This window comes from Dromiciops gliroides, chromosome 4 (genome assembly GCF_019393635.1).
Source record: "Dromiciops gliroides isolate mDroGli1 chromosome 4, mDroGli1.pri, whole genome shotgun sequence".
Taxonomy (NCBI): Eukaryota; Metazoa; Chordata; class Mammalia; order Microbiotheria; family Microbiotheriidae; genus Dromiciops; species Dromiciops gliroides.
This window is the reverse complement of record NC_057864.1, coordinates 351,843,865-351,865,758: the sequence shown is the minus strand read 5'-3', so window position 1 is coordinate 351,865,758 and position 21,894 is coordinate 351,843,865. Positions and strand designations below refer to the sequence as shown.

General features: G+C 35.5%; 1 protein-coding gene across 2 annotated transcripts in view; it reads left to right on the top strand.

Annotated features, from left to right (window-relative positions):
- The window catches only part of MAN1A1 (mannosidase alpha class 1A member 1), a 177,860-nt gene that overhangs the window by 131,827 nt on the left and 24,139 nt on the right, over positions 1-21,894 (top strand). For both annotated transcript variants that reach the window (XM_044001208.1, XM_044001209.1), the window contains 3 exons: positions 10,147-10,270; positions 15,469-15,562; positions 19,528-19,643. In XM_044001208.1, the coding sequence (XP_043857143.1) occupies positions 10,147-10,270; positions 15,469-15,562; positions 19,528-19,643 (334 nt within the window). The remainder of the gene's footprint in view (positions 1-10,146; positions 10,271-15,468; positions 15,563-19,527; positions 19,644-21,894) is intronic.

Sequence of the window (21,894 nt, the reverse complement as noted above, 5' to 3'; positions counted from 1 at the left end):
AAACATTCAGATGCTCAAGGTCAAATTGTTAGAGAATGCTGGCTGTTTGACAACACTGACAGTATTAAACGAATTCTAGTTCAAGGGGACAATGTAGTATAGTAGAAAAGAGTACTGGCTTTAGAGTCAGAAGACCCAGCTTTGAATCCTGGTCCTGCCATCTACAGCTGGTGTAACCCATGGACAAATCACTTTACTTCTGTGGACCTCAGATTCCTCATGTGTTAAATGAGGAAAGTGAATATGGTGATCAGTTCCCTTATATCTCTAATCTATACTCCTATGATCTTGTGATAGTTGGAGGAGGGATTCAGGTACAACTGAGGACAAGATCTTTCTTTTTGGCCAGAGGCTAGTCACTTTTTTATTTTTATTTTTTTGTTTTTGTTTTTGTTTTTTTGTGGAGCAATGGGGGTTAAGTGACTTGCCCAAGGTCACACAGCTAGTAAGTTCCAAGTCTCTGAGGCCGGATTTGAACTCAGGTACTCCTGAATCCAGGGCCGGTGCTTTATCCACTGCGCCACCTAGCTGGGCCCCACTTTTTTATTTTTTTAAAAGAAAAATATTGTTTATAATTCTATAACACAAAATATGGGTTTGTTCTTTCCACTATTAGAATTGGTACAAAGAATTAGTATTAATCTAAAACATTAGCCTGAATTATAAACCACAAATGATATTTTTGCTTTTGAAGTAGTCTAATCTCAGCATTTTCTCAGGGGATTCAATACTCAATTCTACTAACAAAGTTGGAGCAGTTACTGTGAGATTTAGAAGTTTTATTTTTGTCAATGTCTGCATTAGTAGGCTGCTGAGAGTTTGTTTTCATATTAATTACCTATTATTGATTGTTCACACTTCGCTTTAAAAATGTTAAAAGTTCAATTTAATTTTGAGACAAATTGAATGTTTATTATCAGTAACAAGAGTAATCTTGACAGATTGAAGACTATTGCCCATAGTAAAAGCAGCTACTAAACTTTCTGTGACCAACTTTTTAAAACTATTTTGACTAAAGAAATTTGCATTTTAGGATGTTTCTTAAATATTGTAGAAAAATTTGTTTTCTAAATATATGTGATGAACCATTTTCCTGCCTGATATAATTTTGAAGGCTATTAACCTCTTATTTGTGTATGCCCTATCAAACCAAAATGTCAGATATGCATTTGTAATGAATCGTACATAATTTAATTTAGTATGAGATTGAGAGGCAGATATCAAGTGATTCCTTTTATGTCAATATCGGTTCAAATATTTATTATTTATTATGCTAGTCATGATGTGGGGAAAGGGAGATTATAAGAAGCTTAAACATGATTTTTTATTTTTTACTATTTCCTTCCCCCACCATCAATTTTTAGACTCTTTAACTGCCAGCTATGGTTTTATAGCACATTCACAACACTGGATAGTCAGCCAGCCACAGATTGTGAATAACAGCCAAGTAAATATAATAAGGAAAATTGTCATGGCTTTTCTCCCATGTTTATTGGAAGTCCCAGGGCCCACTAATTTTTCTCATGAATAAATTATACCATCTTGTGCCGCATTTATACCTTTTACTTGAAGGGTCACAACCTAGAATATGTACTATTGAGAAGTGGAGCCTAAAGTTTCTAATTCATGTCTGGTTTCTTTTGGTTAGGTAGATTCTTATTAAATCCTAAAAGAGAAATCTGTATTTTTAAGGATCTTGGTTATTCATAGACCCTCATCACTGAGAAGTCAGTCTTCCTGACCATGCTCAGCTATAAAATTCTTAATAAAATATATGAATGTAACTTAGTGTTGTGTTCATAGTATTAAATTTTGAACAATAATTAAGGGCAGTGACTTCCCCAGAGGCTGTGTACTCCACCTGCTCTAGAGTATTCTATATTCACTGCCTGATTGATTGCTACTTTCCCACTCCAAAACATTCAGTGGTTTCTCATTGGCTACATTCTGGCAGTCAAGGCCTCCCATTATCAATATGTCTTTCTAGCAATAGTTCCCAGTATACTTCTAAGTTTCAGAACAATAGGATAGCTATTATTCCTTGAACATACCTTGTTTTCCCACCTCTGCATCTGGGCTTGTGTTGTTCTTACTGTCTTATGATCTGTATCCCTGTCCATTGTCATTGGTGATAAGTAGATGAGAACATTAACATGAAGAGATAATAAAATAATAGCAAAAATAATTGGCATTTTTATAACACTTTCAATTTAGCAAAGCACCATACATATATAAAATTTCACTTGGGACTCACAATAACCCCATGAGGTGTAGATATTTAACAAGTTGAATAATTACTGACTGTTTGGATGGATGGATGGATGGATGGATGGATGGATGGATGGATGGATGGATGGATGGATGGATGGTTGGTATGTAGGAAGGTAGGTAGATTAGATATATAAGATAGATGGACAGACAGACAGATAGATGATAGATAATTCCTCTTCAAGAATGGAGAACAAAAATTCAAGTCCCAGTAGTACAAGTAAGGTAGAAATTCTGCCTAACTAAATAATCAAATGTTTTCATGATTTCTTTGGTTTGAAGTATCAGCAAACTGGGGGCAGTGGCTATTTATATATTTAATAGGTAGCTACTTAATATGCATGAGTATATTCTTCCTTTATCAGATTTTGAACAGTTATTCTATTTTTTAAAAATGTTTTTTTTATATAATTTGCTCATTTTAATTATCCAAGCGTCTTCTTCCCAGTAGTATAGGTAAACAAGATTTAATCAAACATATTATGTAGATGATGGCAAAAACCTGAAATTCACCAAATGCCCACAGTGAAGAGGAACAGTTTTGTTAGTCAACTAATTATGCTTCTATCTCCATTTTTTAAATGCTAATTATTTGATATTGGCATTTTTCTTTATTAAAGGCACGAATTTTGAAAATACTTGCTGAGCCTCTCTTTTATGAAATACTGGTTTTAGGAAGTTAAGACATAAAATCTTAGATTTAGCAAAGAGGCTTTAGAAATCATTAATTGTAGAAAAGCAAAAACTAATCACAAATTAATTTATTAAATGTAAATAAACAAAGCAGAAAAATGTTATTTCAGTATACTTAAGAATAGAATTAATAGAAGTCATTCATGATGTTTCTAATTCTTCCCTCTTCCATTCTAAAACAAAAAAGAAAGAACATTGGCTCTTTTGAATTATATAAATGTGTTTCTTGTCATTTGCAAAGATAAGAGTTTACTGTATTATGCATATGATATAATTTTTCTGTTTCAAGCCACATTCCTTCAAGGAATTCCAGAACAAGCTATAGTCTGGACTCTAAACCTGAAATATTATTTACTGATCTGTTATTTAGGCGTGAACTAGGGGTGGGTGGGAATCATTATTGAATGATTCCCCATTTTTAAAGAATTAGGGAAGCAGTAATGAAGTCTTTATTCTTTTTTAATACAATATTTATATATTAATCTGATAATCTAATTACTTTTTAAATACCATGTGTCCATTAAAATTCTTCTATAAAATCTCTTTCCATAGCACTTTAGGTAACTTTAGGTAACTTGAGCTATCACCAAAGTAGAGTTATGTATATTATTTAAAATTTGTCAAACCTTCAGGATAACTCTCATGTACATGAATCATTGGTGAAATCTAATGGGTAAGAAAAGAATTAGCAGTGTCCATGGGATCATGGAGTAAAATGACTATTAATTCCATAACCGATTCCTCATGATCTATATAATGCCTACTTATATTACATTTAGAAGTCAGCAACTAATTTCATATCCTTCTTTTTATTGACAAAGAGTGGGGTACAAATATATGATAATATGTTGTTAATAGTATGCTATGATTTTTGGTATCAGAAGAGATCCTAAAGATCATCTAATCTAACCCTTGTGTAAAGTGATTCTAGTCTACAGCACCCCAACTGGTGATCAGCTTGAATAACTCCCTTTGTTAAAGAAGGCTGCCCATTATATTTTCAGATACCTCTTAATTGTTAGAAGATTTTTATTAACATTAAGCCAAAATCTTTCTGCCCCTACTTCCTATCCACTGCTCTTAATTCTAGTTCAATTCTCTAGAGTCCAAACAATGTCTGCCCCCTCATCTCTAAGCCAAGTTTTAAAATTGCTAATTATACAGCTAAGCAATGGATTCTGTAATTAAGGAGACAAAGTGCTATGCATGCTGTTAGTAAAAGACTCACCAGCTCATTTTTAAGACTGTATCTTTTTGTTAGTGTCAAAATCTGACAAGTTATTTTTATTTCATTATATGTGTTCTCAGTACCAACCAGTTTGCTGATACTTAAAACCAAAATAATATAGAAAACATTTATGATTTTTTTAAAAAACACAAAATACTTCAATGAAAAATGGCAGAACTGGAGTGGGTGGATGAATATAGAGTGACATGAAAGTTTTAAGTTCAAATCTGGACTCAGACACTTGACACTTACTAGCTCTGTAACCCTGGGTAAGTCACTTAACCCTCATTGCCCCGTGGCCCCCCCCCCCAAATATATATATATATATATATATATATATATGTATGTATATATATATGTATGTATGTGTATATATATATATATATATATATATATATATATATATGTATGTATGTATGTATATGTATACGTACCTTGCCTTGCCAATGGCAGGACCCCAAGGAACTCCTCCAGTCCAAGGGAACAAAGTATTGCCCTGTAGCTAATTTCGATTTACTAGCAGCTAGGTGGCACCGTAGATAGAGTACTGGACCTGGAGTCAGGAAAACTCATCTTCCTGGATTCCAATATGGCTAGCTGTGTGACCCTGGGCATGTCACTTAACCCTTTTTGCCTCAGTTTCTTCATCTGTAAAATGAACTAGAGAAAAAAATGGCAAACCACTCCAGTATCTTTGCCAAGAAAACCCCAAATGGGGTCATGAAGAGCCAGATATGACTAAAATGACTTGACAACAACAATTTCTATTTATCCTAGACCATCAGTTCAATGTCTATGGTCCTCTTGGATAAATTTCCAGAGAATGAGAAAGGCAGAATTTGTAGACCTGGTGTTTTATTTTTCTGCATCCATGGATGTAGTTAAAAGCTTTGAATTTCAGAGTTGAAAGGAGACCTTAAAGATTATCTAGACCATTACCCTCATTATACAGATAAGAAAGGCTTCCCTTGGTGCCAACTGCTAGAAGCCAGGGATGATTCTCACACTAATATGACAGAAAGAAGGGAAACCAGCTCAGCTTCTTTCTAATCAAAAGCACAGCCATATAATGAGTCCTGGACTTAGGGTCTACCAGCCCCTCATAGCTTTGACAAGAAATGCTCATGTCACTCAGACCAGTGGGGCACACTTGGTCACCATTACTGCCCCTTTCTCTGACCAAGGAGGCTGTCTTCAAGTACTTCCTTACTCCTTCCCTTTGCTTGCATTTTTAGCTAACTGCTGGATTGTACCTCTGTATTAAAAATAAGGCTATAATGATAAATTCAGTCATTATAATTATAACAGCATGTGTTATAAACTCTTGTTCTCTGCTGTCTTTAGCAGTTCTGCTGTTAATAAGAAGTATCCTGGAATCATGCTCTTAATTAAACTTACCTTAAGTATCATTAATCCACAGATCTCTTAAAAGGAATGAAAAAATAACCTGCTTTTCCCTCTGTTGTGTATAGGTCAAGAGACAGCTGTTAGCATGTTACCTAGCACATAATCAATAAACATTTGTTTAAGTGCCTACTATGTGCCCAGCACTGTGCTAAGTGCTAGGAATACAAAGAGACAAAGGATAGATAGCCCTCTATCATCAAGGAGCTTAGAGACTAATGGGAGAGACAACATGCAAACAAATATATACAAAGCAAGCAATATATAGGATAAATAGAAAATAATAGAGGAAAGGAACTGGAATTAAGAGCGATTGGGGAAAGTTTCCTGGAAAAGGTAAGATTTTAGTCGGGATTTAAAGGAAGCCAGAGAGGTCAGCGGTCAGAGCACAGGAGTGGAGTGGGGGAGAGACTTCCATGCATGAGCGATAACCAGAGAGGATGCCAGGAGCTGAGAGATTTGAATGTCTTGTTCTTGTGACAGCAAGGAGGCTGGCGTCACTGGATCAAAGAGTATGTGTAGGGGAATGAGGTATTAGAAGATTGGAAAGGTAGAAGGGCCCTAGGTTATGAAAGGTTTTAAATGCCATACAAAACATTTTGTATTTGCTCCGAGAGAAAATTGTTCAGTTTCTCAGTTGTGTCTGACTCTTTGTGACCCCATTTGGGCTTTTCTTGGCAGAGATACTAGAATTGTTTACCATTTCCTTCTCCAGTTAATTTTACAGATAAGCCAACTGAAGCAAATAGTGTTAAGTGACTTGTCCAGAGTTACATAGCTAGTGAGTGAATCCGGGTTTGAACTCAGGAAGATGAGTCTTCCTGAGTCCAGGCTTGGCACTCTATCTTTTGTATCATCTAGCTACCCCCCTGGAGAAAATAGGAAACCACATAGTAGACACTTAATAAAATTTTGTTGACTGACTAACGAAAGAGTTTTGACAAGAAGATGCATGTTCTCTCCCTCCCCCCAAAAATGGAAATTACTTTAGGGTTCGGGTTTGGTTTTGTTTTTGTTTTTTCATCTAGACCTATGGTTTCATTGATAACAGGAAATTCCTTGTGGGAAAACTCCTTCTTTTAATCCAATTTAGAGAACTTAATTGCCTGGGAAGTTGAGATATCATAACTTGCACAAGATCACAAGCTAGTATGTTAGAAGCAGGGCTTGAGCCTAGAGGTCTGCTGAATCTAAAGCTGGCTCTACACACTATGTCCTGCTGCCTCTTAGCATAATTAAGTGATTTTTCATTTTAATATTCATGTTATAATTTTATATTAAAATTTTTAATATTTATAATATTATAATGGAACTGATGCCATGGACATTATAAAAATCATTTATGCTGGGCTTTAACATATGTTTTGTTATCTACACTTTTTATGGGTTTACCACATGGCAATAGAGAACCAGCCTCATAGCCATGAAGACTTGTGTTCATGACCCACCTCAGGCCTGTTTTGTGACCCTAGGCCTCTGAACAACTCTCAAAGACTACAGTTGCCAAAGAAGATGCCATTCTGCATTGTTAGTTGACTTTCCATACCAATGATTGTCCTTATTCCTTATGTGGATATATATAACATAAGGATTCTCTGTACTGAAGTAAATTTGTGAAGTCACACTGAGAAACACAGATTCATAAAGTATTAGAAAGTTGTGCTGCTTAAGTACCCAGCCTCCTTGATGAGAACACTACCTCTTTGCTAAATGTAACATGAGCTTCCAGGCTGAAATTTATCACTATAAAGCTTGCAGAATTTGGATCTAATAGCTTCTCAGGGTTGGGGATAGTCAAGTATTTTGGTTAGAAACGGATTCCTGCTGGGCTGCAGTCTGCTTGGTGGAAGGGAAGGGAGAGTAAAAGTAAATAAGAAATAATGAGTATTATCAACAAATGACTTTTTAAAATCCCCTCTGCTTAATTATATTGTGACATTTGCCATATGTCAATACAATTTGCAATACAAAGTCCACATTTAGATTCTTCTATCATGAGTCAGCCATGATAATAGGAATTGACCCATGTTCCCAGGAACATGACTAAAATTAAGGAGTGAAAGTAAAATAAATTAAAATATAATATATAGAATTCTGCCCCCTTTTCTTTACTTTTTGTTTTGATTTACATTTTGATATGATCGAGGGGTGCAAAATATTGAATTTCTTTCTGGGAAGCAGATATTTGTGATTTTCTTCTTTACTTTTTGTTTGATTTGCATTTAGATCTGTTAGAAGCATGGATTACTGAACTACTTTCTACTAGGCAGATAGATATTTGTGATTTTAGCCTAATATAAAGGAGAAGAATGGAAGGAAAGAATATTTGGATGGGGGGTTTAACAGTACAGTAAGGATATGAAAGCTATACATGTGTAGATGAAAATAAATAAAGACTAGCTTCACTTATCATTGATATAGGGACAAAAGTAACTAGTCTAAAATTACCAGAAATCAATCAGCTTTTTTATCCACTCTTATAGGAGACAAACATAGGTAGAGGTTTGTTTAAATGCTTAAAATATAAATTATAAACAAAGTAAAAACAGCATTTCTAGAATAGAATCATTTTCTAGGAACATAGGATTGAAAACTATTAGGGACCTTAGAAGTTATCTAGTTATGTTCCCTGATTTTAGAGATGTACAAACTGAGACCCAGTAGAATATGGTAACATAGTGAAATGGGCAAAAGGATAATAACATCAAAAATAAACCCAAAAAAGGCAGAAAAAAATTGAATTATCTTCTGGATAAGTAAATCGATGGTTATTTCTTTTATCTGTTTACACTCATTTTATATCATCATGCTGTCTTATAAAACTCTGAACTGATCTTCATAAATAATTTTGCTGGGTTAATAAAAACGTTAACTTCTTTATTTTTGTTGTTGTTGTCCAGTTGTTCGCAGTTTTGTCCAACTCTTCATGACCCCATTTGTTTGGAGTTTTCTTGGCAAAGATACTTCAGTGATTTGCCATTTCCTTCTCCAGCTAATTTTATAGATGAGGAACTGAGGCAAACAGGGTTAAGTGACCTGCCCAGAGCAGCTAGTATCTGAGGCCAGATTTGAACTCAGAAAGATTAGTCTTCCTGACTACAGGCCCAGCACTCTATCCACTGTACCACTTAGGTGCCCAAACTTTTTTTTGTTTGGTTTTGTTTGGTTTTGGTTTTGGTGAGGCATTTGGGGTTAAGTGACTTGTCCAGGGTCACACAGCTAGTAAGTGTCAAATGTCTGAGGCCGGATTTGAACTCAGGTCCTCCTGACTTCAGGGCTGGTGCTATGGCCAGTGCTCTATCCACTGCACCACCTGGCTGCCCTGCTGCCCAAACTGTTTTATGTCTGTATCTTTAAAACTAAACCTTTGGGGGGCAGCTAGGTGGTTCAGTGGATAGAGCACCGGCCCTGGAGTCAGGAGGACCTGAGTTCAAATCTGGCCTCAGACACTTAACACTTACTAGCTGTGTGACCCTGGGCAAGTCACTTTAACCCCAATTGCCTCACTAAAAAAAAATTAAATAAAACTAAACCTTAAAATTCCCAGCACAATTGTCTTATAATCACTCAAGGGAATTCTATATAATGCTGTTAAAATTCATTCATATGTGTATATTTTACCTGAGGTTTGGGGTCTATTCTTTATCTGTGGCAATTAGGCATATGGTTACCTTCAAATTCTCAAAGATTTTGACAATACCTGTAAATTAATATGAAACAAAAATTATCTCACTTTTTTTAATGTCCCTTTAATGCCTGATAGGGGAGGTTTTTATGCCTTAGCTTTTGACTTCAAAAAGCTTTTGCCTTGAATTTTGTATATATTTCCACACATAGATATTTGCATACAGTCCTGTGTGCAATGTTGTCTAGATTATTGTGAATAGATTCAATCACCCAGGAACTGAGCTACTACTGGAAGCAAAATGGTTGGTAATAGGAAGTGAGAGAGGGAAAAAAAGCTAATGTTGAAAACAAAACACAAGAAGAGTTAGTATTTGAGAATGTACCTTGATCTGATGAGTGCATTCTCTTGTAGTAATCGGGCTAATGTCAAATTATAGGGCTTTGAAATTTAGCCAACCACAAAGTCCTTCTTTTCAATCTTGTCTCTAAAGTTCCACTTGATGTTTGAGCCAAAAAAAAAAACAAAAACCCTAAATTTAATTAAATGTTTTTTTAAAAAGAACTCTACTTGAATTTAGACATCACATCACAAGAGAAGAAGCACCTGCACCTTCTAAATGAGTTGCTGGCTCACTAACAATGAGGATTAGACAACACGTCTGATTTTATGAGCCCCACTGGCTATATTTTAGCTTGAAGAAAGGAGAGGAAGCTCTGTTGTGACTTGTGGATGACAAGTAAAGAGAAAATGTCACTCTATATCCTTTACCTGCTAATGATTATATTAAAGCATATCCAAGAGGTTTATTATGTATTTGCACATTTACAGATAACTGAATAAATTAAATTCACTCTCTTTTAGCTTTTCTAGAACCTTGAATACAGAATTAATGCTTCCTAAAATGCCCTTCCTTCTCTTTCTTTAGTGGGATTGGTCGAAATTGGCCTTGGGCATCTGGAGGAAGCAGTATTCTGGCAGAATTTGGAACCTTGCATTTGGAGTTTGTACATTTGAGCCATTTATCTGGGAATCCAATCTTTGCTGAAAAGGTGAGAATACTCAACAAAAGCATCAAATTCTAGAAACATTTTTTTCCTGGAGTTTTGGGCATTGTTATGGATCCCGTTCTTTAAAAAATATTTATATGCTACCCTACAATCATGGGTTAAAGACACTGGGGTTGTTTAACCTACAGATGAAAAGATTCCCTTTTGCCTCCAGAATCAAATACAAGATCCTCTGTTTACTATTCAAAGGCCTTTATAAGCTATTTCCCACCCCCACTACATTCCCAAACTTTGTCTAACACCTTACTTTCCACCATGTATTCTTTAATCCTGGTTCTTCCATGAACAAAATACTCCATCTCTCAGTTCTGGGTGTCTGGGTGCTTCTCTGACTGTCTCTCTCCCTCCCTCTCCCCCCCCCCCCCATGTCTAGAATACTCTCCCTTCTCATCTCCTACTGCCTTCCCTGGCTTTCACAGAGTCCCAACTAAAATTCCATCTTTTAAAGGGATCCTTTCCTAATCCCCCTTAATTCTAGCTAATTCCTCCCCTCTAGTGAATGCTTCCTATTTGTCCTGTATGTAATTGTTTGCATTTTGTCCCTCCTATTAGACCATGATCTTCTCAAGGCAAGGGCAGTCTTTTGCCTCTGTGTATCCTCAGAGTTTAACACAATACCTGGCACAAAGTCAGCATTTAATAAATGTTTATTGACTGACTGACTGACTGACTGACAAGGGAATATATGATAGCTACCTTCAGATATTTGAAGGGCTACCTTGTGGAAGAGAGATTAAGCTTGTTCTCTTTTGCCCCAAAAGACAGAACTAGCAGCAATGGACATTGTAAAGAGACAAATTTGGGCTTCATCTAAGCAAAACCTTGCTAAAATTCAGAGCTGTCTAAAAGTGGAATTATCTGCCTTGGAAAGTAATAGGTCCCCTTTCCTTGAAGGACTTTGAGCAGAATCTGGACAGCCATTTGTCAGGTATATTGTAGTCAGGATTCCTTTTGGGTGAGACTTGGAATAGGAAACTACCAAAGTCCCTTCTGATGCTGAAATTGTTTGATTCTTTTGGTTTCCATAAAGCAGAGACACACATTTTGAGATGAAATAATATTACCTAATTATCATTTACTAATGTGATATTTTTGGTTAATCAGCCCTCAGTTTCTTGTCAGAAGAAGCAATTTTTCATTTCTTTGGGATGTACAAGAATTTTCTAAAGACTTTAGACTTCTGCTCCCCTTGAGTAATACCAGCAAAACCCTTGGAACAAGGCTTCTTACTTAACCTGGGGTCTACAGAATTCCACCATAGATAGATTTCAGGCATTCATGAACTTGCTTGAGGAAAAAAAATTACATCTATTAATTTGCTAACATTTGGATTCCTTGTTAATCCTACATATTTTATTCTATGCACTCAAAAATATTCTGAGAAGAGGTCTGGAAGTTTCAGCAGACTGCCAAAGGGTCTGTGTCACACACACACACACACACACACACACACACACACACACACACACACAGATTAAGACCTTTTCCTTAGAACAAAAAGAGTTAAAAGAAATAGGAGATGAGAGCATCAACTGACTTAGATTTACCAAATAACTCCTGACCATAGTTAACCAGCTGAATTAACTATAATTTGGGGGAGGCAGCATGGTATAGTACACTGAGCTCTGAACTTTGTAGCAAGTAAAACTATATGTGTGGTCGCCTTATTTCTGTCCCAAGTGTGGGGAAAATTAGCTAGGGTATATGAAATAAGTCTAGAAAAATGGATTAGAACTAGATAGCAAAGGATTTTGAATGCCAGAGTAAGGAGTTTGCATTTTATCCTAGAGGGAATACAGAACTACAGGAGATTTTCAAGAAGGGGAGTGAAGGAGTTAGAACTGTGTCCTAGGATAATTATCTTGATGTCTTTGTGGAATATGGATTGGAAAGGGCAAAAACTGGAAACATGGACACGAACTTGGAGGTTATTTTAGTAGGCCAGGTAATGGTTTGATGAGGACTTGAATAAGACTAATGGTCATCTGAATGTAGAGAAAGGTGAGCCTAGATTTCAGTTAGGACTTCCTGTTTTGAAGATTAGTGATTCCTAAATAGTGAAATCCTAGGAAGTGCACTATTAAAAGAATCAGGAGGGGCAGCTAGGTGGCATAGTGGATAAAGTACCAGCCCTGGATTCAGGAGGACTGGAGTTCAAATCCAGACTCACACACTTGACACTTACTAGCTGTGTGACCCTGGGCAAGTCACTTAACCCTCATTGCTCCACAAAAAGAAAGAAAGAAAGAAAGAATCAGGACACTTGTGATTTTAATCTCGGATCCACCACGTATGTAGCCCTAGGTAAATCACTTAGCTTTTCTACTACAATTTCCTCATCTGTCAAATGGTGATAATAAAAATTCCCCATGTATATCATAAGATTATTATGGGGATCTAGGGTGGGAACAGTCTGTTTGGAGAGGAGAACATAAAATCCATTTGAAAAGGTATAACATAGTATAGAAATATGATGTAGTATAGAAAAGTATTATAGAAAAATAGTAATAAACCACTTTAACATGGCTTTCAATGAGTTTTTCTCTCAACAATTCTGCCTCTGACGCTCAGAGAAACTAAAAAAGTTATCCATGGAGATGGATGGACAGACAGATTGATAGCAAGCATTCCTTCAAGGAACTTACATTGCAATATGAGAAGATATATGAAAAGAAGTGGAAAGTGGGAGGAGGGAAAAAAGAGAGAATGGTGGGGAAACTTTAGCAAATAGAAAGTCGCATGGTAGTCTCTTTCCCTGGCATCATTATCATCATCATCATTATGATAACTAACATTTATGTAGTGGTGTAAGGTTTACAAATTGCTTTGTATAAATTATCTCAATTGATCCTCATAACAACCCTTTGAGATGAATATTATTATTCCCAGTTTACAGATAAGGAAACTGAGGTTGAGAGTTTAACAGACTTGCTCAGGGTCACAGAGTTAATAAGTGTCTGTGTTAGGATTTGAACTTAGGTTTTCCTGGCTCAGTCTGGTCTGTGCCACCTACATACCTCTAAGTTAGGCATCAGTGTTACCTTTAGATGGACAAAAGGCTTATCAAAGCCTTTGGAAGACAAGAGTGGAGGCCTAGTTTCTGGTGAAGTGAAGATGGAGATTGAGGCTTTGTTGGGGGAGATGCAAGAAGCAACATAGCTATTAAGTGTCAAAATCAGAATCTGAATTCAGGTTTCTCAGCTCTAGATCCATAGTCTGATGATTATGCTATCTGCAAATTTACCATTTGTGCAGCAAAGTGCCTTACATTTTCTGTTTTTTCTGACAAGATTTACCTTTGGACTGAAAAGGAGAAAACAAAAATGTCTAAAAAGAAGTAAGTAAAGAGATAGTGAGAAAGTTCTTCTTCATGAATTCAGGTCACCTGACCCATGTGACCTACGTTCTTGGCTCCTATAAGATTGGTTAGATGTGATTTCTGAGCCACTAGTCAGGGATATCTGAAAGGCTGTGTAGATTCAGTGGGAGAGGTATTGCAGCAGTAACCTCTAGCAGTAACCTCTGTCTGTCCAGCCGTCCATCCATCCATCCTCATGGATAAGTTCTTTATCTGAGCCTCAGTTTCCTTGATGGTAAACTTTTTGAAAATAATGACTGTCTTTAGCACAGTGCCTGGTACATTGTTTTCAGTTGAGAAGAGAGAAAATACCTCGGTTTTCAGATTGCATAGCTTCAGATTTTCAGATGACACAAAGCTGGGAGGATTAGGGAATAACCTTGTGAGGAAGGTGCTATTATTATCCTTATTTTGCAGTTGAGGGAACTGAGACCAACAGAAGTTAAATGACTTGCCCAGGGTGACACAGTAAAATTAAATGTTCGAGACTAGATTTGACCTTCTTCCTGGTTCCAAGTCATGCACCACCACCTACTTCCAATAATGAGATAAAATTTATTATGGATAAATGTATAAACTCTTTCATTTCAGTGTTTTTAAAAAATTGACTTTGCGAGCACAAAATGAGGGAACCATTGTTAAACTTTAGAAAATTATAAGAGAGTTTTAGTGGATATAGAATGAGTCAACAATGTTACACAATACACTTTCTCGTGTACAGTCACTTATTTATCTGGCATTTATGGGACACCCTCTATTTGCTAGTTTCTGAATGTGTAAAAACAAAAATAAAAGCGTATCTGCTTGTAAGGAGTTTATGTTCTTTTAGGAGAAAATAACATGTACACAGATAAATTAATACAAACAGTGCAAAGTAATTTCACAGGGGGCACAAGCTGTACACAGTACAGTTATTATAGCATGACATTGTTATAGTGTCACAGAATATGGATGATTGTGCTGTCTGTCCTGAAATGATTGAGTCTATGAAAGGACTTTGTATTAAGGTGGCATATGATGCAAAATCTAGCCTTTTGTGAATCTTGAGGTTATGCAGCTCACATTTGACTTAGGGAGATTCTAAGTCAATGTCAAATGATATGTATGACAGTCATTGTCACTGCTGAGAAATTATTGTTTCAGCCCAATTGCTTATTAGTATCTTCTTTTTTTTTTAAAGTAACAACACAACAGTCTTCTTTGTGATGTGAATAAGGCCCATGCAAACAAAATTGACAATTAACTTTCTTTTAGAACAATGTTGTCATTAAGACATTTGAACTGATTAATGTCTTTTATTTTTGTATTAAGAATGAACCATGGGGCAGCTAGGTGGCACGGTGGATAGAGCACCGGCCCTGGAGTCAGGAGTACCTGAGTTCAAATACGGCCTCAGACACTTAACACTTACTAGCTGTGTGACCCTGGGCAAGTCACTTAACCCCAATTGCCTCACTAAAAAAAAAAAAAAAAAAGAATGAACCACGGGCTTAATTCTTGTTATTTCATTCTATACTACTTAAATTATTTTTTGCCCTAAAAACATGCAAAAGTTGTTTATTTTGAAATAAAAATATGAGTTGTGTACTAGTTCAATTTTATAATTTTTGTCATCAAAACATGCTGTCATAAAAGATCACTAGATAGTAATTCAGGAGAGACTCAGATCTACTATGTAATAGCCCAGTGATCTTGGGCAAATCATTTTGCCTCTTGAAGCCTTAGTTTCCCTGTAGGTAAAATGGGGTTAACCTAAATGATCTGTCAAATCTCTTCCAGTACTGAAGCTCAGGCATTCCAAAATTTTTATCTTCTGTTTTAGGTTTTTGGAATTCGAAATGTTCTGAACACATTGGATAAACCACAAGGCCTTTACCCCAACTATCTAAATCCCAGTAGTGGACAGTGGGGTCAACGTAAGTCAAGAATATGTATTTTTATAATTATTTTTATCTGCTGCTGTGACTAACATGGATGAGTCTAGAAACTGTGGGTGATAGAAAAAGTGTGCAAATGGTTAAAATGTTCGGAGAAATGTGGAGAAGCCACATATTTGGATGTTTATGAACCTTGTCGCCTAAATGGGATTTTTAAAATTCATAATACCTTATGAAAAAGAAAAAGCCAGGCTATGAAAAAATGCCCACTACCTGAATTTTTAATGTTTAATGATTAATGGTAAATGTTATTATGCAAATTTCAGGTTTCAGAAAAGGAGAGGTCAATCAGAAGGAAGCAATTTTTCTCTTCCCTTATATTATTTACTTGCTTTGAGCTCCGCTCATTTCCCTGTTCATTAAAAAAAAAAAAAATCAGATCACTTAAACCTTGGTAGGTTGGGTTTTTCCATGAGCAAAATGAAGTAAAGGATTAATGGGCTTCATGCTTAATTTTTAAGAAGTTTTTGAAGGAGGTTGTCTTTTGCAATATTCCTTCGTTTGTTCAATATTTATTATCTCCTTGGTTTGTCTTCTTAATGAGTTTAATTTCTTCTTTTTCAGTATTTTCTTCCTTTTATTTTATCATTATTCTAAGATACCACTTTGTGCTGGTCACTAATATTCTGGATTCATTTGTTGCCTATGATTCCCACAATGTGAGGCTGTGCGCCTATTGACAGAATAATCGTCACTCTCTCTTTGACTTAATGAATACTCTTCATTGGGTAATTTGTCATAGATAAAGAAAACTATGAATTGAAAATGTAACACAGGCTCTTTCCCCTTTTCTTCTATCTTGCCACATTTATTTGCTCAATTTTTAAAAAACATGGAAGCATACTATTCTGTCACCAGTAATTAAAGAGAAATATGAGATATTCACGATGAGTTATATTAATAATATTAACTTCAGAACACTGTATTTCTGCTAACTTAAATTGGTGACCAAGTCAGTAAATTAATTAAAAAGTTGTCTATCATCTCCATTTTATTTATTTATTTTTAAGCAGGGCAATGAGGGTTAAGTGACTTGCCCAGGGTCACACAAATAGTAAGTGTCAAGTGTCTGAGGCTGGCTTTGAACTCAGGTCCACCTGAATCCAGGGCTGATGCTTTATCCACTGTGCCACCTAGCTTCCCCTCTATTGTCTTCATTTTAAAAGATGCCAAAATTTTTTCTAAAAAAACTACAGCTAAATGGCACAGTGGATAAAGCACCAGCCCTGGATTCAGGTGGACCTGAGTTCAAATCCAGCCTCAGACACTTGACACTTACTAGCTGTGTGACCCTGGGCAAGTCATTAAACCCTCATTGCCCTGCCCCCCCCCCCAATAATAAAATAAAAATAAAACATTTGGTTAATATGTTTAGGACTACAAAATGTCCACACAAATCAAATGAAGTCTATAAGAAGTAAAAAGATGAAAATGTTACATTGTCTCTTTTAAAATCCATTTCAATCCTGGTCTTTTCTCTGTTTGAAATGTTAGGAATCCCTATCCTCAAATACTTGCCCCATGCTTAAGAGTAATTTTATGGAGGCTGATCCTATCAGGAAAGAGTAAATTACTCTATTCTGTGAAGGACATTAACGTTCACGCTCTTAGAGTACCAATTTAGCGAATTTGAGCATGAAAATTGATGTTCCTTCTAGAAATAGGCAATCCTTTCTCACTGATAGGATCAGTGAGTTATCTCCTGGATCCACTAATATGTTTACACAGAAACATTGTCTACAAAAACAATCACCCAAATTCAGAGTGGAGGAAGATTCCATGGTTTATTGAATCACCAAAAAGACTGCCTCTTACTTTTTCCTATTTCTATCATTGTGATTAATTCTCTCCAAATATAAGATGTTCATGATTGAAGAGGAAGGAGAAACCAACCATGGTAATTTTCAAAATGATTTAAGGAATTTCATCAAACCATATAGCCCTTTTTTTTTAATCCCTAAGTACATGAGATGTGCACTTTCAACACATTGATTGATTGGTTTGGCTGAACATTTTTTTCTCCCTCTTTATTATTTTTGGTTATAAGCTCCCTGAGAGGGGGCACAAAAGGAGGAGATACAAGGAGAAAATGTAGGGGATGTAAAAACAAACGTTTTATTAAAAATCAATGACAATAGAACAAAAAGAAAGTTCACAAGGGAACACAGACAACCAGGTCATAGTTGATACTATGGTGGTGTGTGTGTGTGTGTGTGTGTGTGTGTGTGTGTGTGTGTGTGTGTGTGTGTGTGTGTGTGTGTGAAATACTTTAATGCTCAGACTAGGTTTTAGTAGTCTCAGGAACATCACTCCAAGAGTGAAAAAAGTCAAGCTTCTACTACCATCACTATGCTTAGGAAGGACAGAGCTGAACCATTGCCATTGTTCCTGTAAATTCATTTAGTCCTTCTTGTTTTGACAGTAAGTTTTTTAGCATGCATCAATTGGATTTGTCTCTCACAATAATGTTTATAATAACAGAACTTCTTATTGATGAGATTGTGGTTAGGCTGTTTAGTTTGCAAATGTCAGGGATTTCTATGGTGATTCATTTAGTAAACTTTAAAGGTCAATTCAAGCTATTATTCAGAAACTAACCTTCCAGTATTGAAAACAGACTTATAAAAAATTAACACTGCTTTGGATTCTTAATCAGCAAAAGCTATCTTTTGATTAAGTAAAAATATGTCTTATCCAGAAGTCATATTTCCATTTTTGTAGTTATGGTCCTTAATTGAAATTGATTATAAGTTTTGATAACTTGGGAAATGGCAGCAAACATATAAAAGAAAAATATGTTTGTAACTCCATTTTAATATTTATTTGCTTGTTTCATGTAACCAGCTCTTCCATATAGTCAAGAAGCAGAGCATTTCACAGGAAAGATTTAATAAAATTAGTCTCAAGTTTTGAAATTTAATTTTTTTTTAACATTTCAGAGTTAACCCCAGCTGATCAACTTACCTATCAGTTGAAAGGGTGATATTTTTATAGTGCGGGAACAGACAAAACTGAAGGCAAATGGATGAGAGTTTAAAGTAAAAAACTTAAACATTTGTTTTTATAAATAGTAAAAGTTTACTCCCATATGTAACCTGCCCCTTAAAAATCATATTAATTTTGATTCTGTGATACCTTGCAGAAGTTCCTGAATTTTTCAGTTATGTCTGATTCTTCATGACTTCATTTGGGGTTTTCTTGGCAAAGATACCAGAATAGTTTGCCATTTCCTTCAGCTCATTTTACAGAAGAGGAAACTGAGGCAAACAAGGTTAAGTGACTTGCCCAGGATCACATAGTGTCTGAGGCTGGATTTGAACTCAGGTCTTCCTGCCCAGTGCTCTATCCACTATGCCACCTAGCTATGGAAATAGAACACCCTACCAACAATCCTCTTCATGCCAAAACCTCCTTTATTCAAGTAGAAGGAATCCACTAAAAATAGTATAGAACAATTAAATACATTTGAAATAAGGGTTTACATGGAGAAAATGATATTTTTTTCCCCATGAGGTAAGCAATGGTAGCAGAAACTCCCTTCCCAAAGGACAACCCAGACTATGAACTAGTTGCATGGCTTTATATGTGACTCAGGTTTTGGTTTTGTTTTGGGACCTTTTTAAGCAGGTCCACGTTTAATTTGGGGAAAGACTGAGGAGATGTGGGTTGTTGGTTTCTTTTTGTTTTTTAATATAGCATATTAAGAACAAGATTATTTTTATTTACTTACGATTAAGCCACTGCCAGCTCCAAGTTCTGATTTAGAAACCATGGTAATGAATTATAGTTCTGATAATAATATTTTGTATTAGCTTATAGTCATAGTTATTCATTTTAGAATATTCTTCTAACAGGATTTCGTATCCTTATTCCTGATAAATCGGGGGATATTTCCTAAATTGGTTTGCATCACTGTAACATTCTTTACTTCCCTATCTTTTCAGATCATGTATCAGTTGGAGGACTAGGAGATAGCTTTTATGAATATTTGCTGAAGGCATGGTTAATGTCAGACAAGACAGATTTAGAAGCTAAGAAAATGTATTTTGCAGCCGTTCAGGTAAGCTCAATATTTAAATCATCTTGTCATACAATTCTAACCTCTAATATTTCTCCTAAACCTGCTCTTTTTTGTTTTGTTTAGTTTTGGGTTTTTGCCAGGCAATGAGGGTTAAGTAACTTACTCAGGGTCACACAGTTTGTTAAGTGTCAAGTGTCTGAGGTCAGATTTGAACTCAGGTCCTCCTGAATCCAGGGCTGGTGCCTTATCTATTGTGCCACCTGGCTGCCCTAAACCTGCTTTTTTTTTTTTTTTTAGTGAGGCAATTGGGGTTAAGTGACTTGCCCAGGGTCACACAGCTAGTAAGTGTTAAGTGTCTGAGGCTGGATTTGAACTCAGGTACTCCTGACTCCAGGGCCGGTGCTCTATCCACTGCGCCACCTAGCTGCCCCTAAACCTGCTTTTAAAAAGTAAAATTATATACTTATGAGTTACAGAATTTTGTCATTGAAGTAGAGGTCAACATTGATTGATATACTTACAACTAAAATAATAATACCTAAAATACTTAGAACAGTTAAGATTTTTTGTACATTTCATATCTCAACTTAAATTTGCAATACCTGGACATAGCAATGAGTCTTAGGAACTAAAGGTGTGTTGTTTTTTTAATTATCAAGCCACAATTAAAATCCAGAAGAGACTGAGTCTTGATGCTGTGCCTACTGACTGGATGAAGACCTCCAAGGTTGAAAATTAATATAATGACCATCTAAAAGTTTGAGAGTAGTAGCTATCCCTATTTTAATAGCTGGCAAGTGCTTTACCACTAAACAAAAAATCCATATATAAAATTCTAAATTTTACCAAATTGATAAATTTGAGGGAAGGTTTGTTTACATTAGAAAAGAATTGTTTTTATAAAAGCATTCACCTCTGGGCTTCTAAGAAAAAGAGCTTCTTATTGGATTTAAACTTTTGTTCATAGACAGAAGTGAATGTCAGATTCCTTACCTGAGGCTGATAGAGATGGCCAGGGAAGTTTAAAGCTAAACTACAAGGAACCACTGCCAATTAAAGATCAGTCAGAAATTCAACTTAACATGCATTTAGGGAGTGCTTTCAATATACTTTAAGTGGCTTTGTAGGAAATAAAAAAATAAATAAGAAATGCTCTACTCATTTTTGAAATATAAAGACAAAAGGAGTAACATTTAATTTACAAAAAAGTATAAGAATGCATATATAACTAAAAAGAATAAATCTGTTGTATAAAATGAGTCTTATCCACATCAAATGAAGTTATGTATGGAAAGTACTTTGCAAACCCTATGTTCTACTGAAGCTCTACCAAAATGTTAACTATTCTTAGGTTATAATCACAAAATGGTTTTTCATGTCAGTAATTATCACAATTTTAAATATGTTTATTATTCCTAAAGCAGTAAAACAGTGCTAGACATCTTTCAGATATTACATAAATATTGATCAGTTGACTGAATTTCTCAAGCCTTGAATGTTTTTGGAAATTCAAAATGAGAATTAGTAGAGAGAAAATGGTAATTTGACTAAAGTAGAACTGAATACATAATCAAGACTTGAGTAGCCATTGTTTTAGCACTGTGTCTAAGCAGCCTAGTAGGAAAACACTCTTAAATGCTAACATGATCAGTCTGGTGTCACTAAAACCTGCCCTTGTGAATTAATTACATGGGTTGACTATCAATTTTCTGTGTTAGTCATTCAGTAGACATTTATTAAGCACCTACCATGAGCCACATACAACATAACTTTAAATAATAGATAAAACAAGATCATCCAATTTTGTAACTATATACCAAGCCTAATGAATAACTGAGTTCCTCTTAGATTAACAAGAGACAAGCAACTTTTTGGTCCAAGTACAACTTTGAGTTTGTGGGACTAGAGTTAGAATCTGTACCACAAGAATTCATTCAAAAGATTTATCAAAGGCCTGATGCATGCAGAATCCAGCTAAATGACCACGAGGATTGTCCTTGTCCTTCTCTTCATTAAACTTTTTTAAGATGCCAAGATTTTAACCTAGAAAAGCGGTCTATAATCTTTGTGTGTCATGGGTGTCTTCTCAAAATAACCTTTTTAAGTAATTGAAAAGAAATGACAAATTTCAGTTTAGAGCTTAGTATAAAAAAGAGAATGTAAAATTTTTCCCATTTAAGTTGACAGACCCCAGGTTATTATCTAGAACCTTTCTTTGTAGAATGGTGTTGGTCCATTAGACACTGGTAAAGAAAGAAAGAGATAACCCATCATACCTTATGAAGTAAAG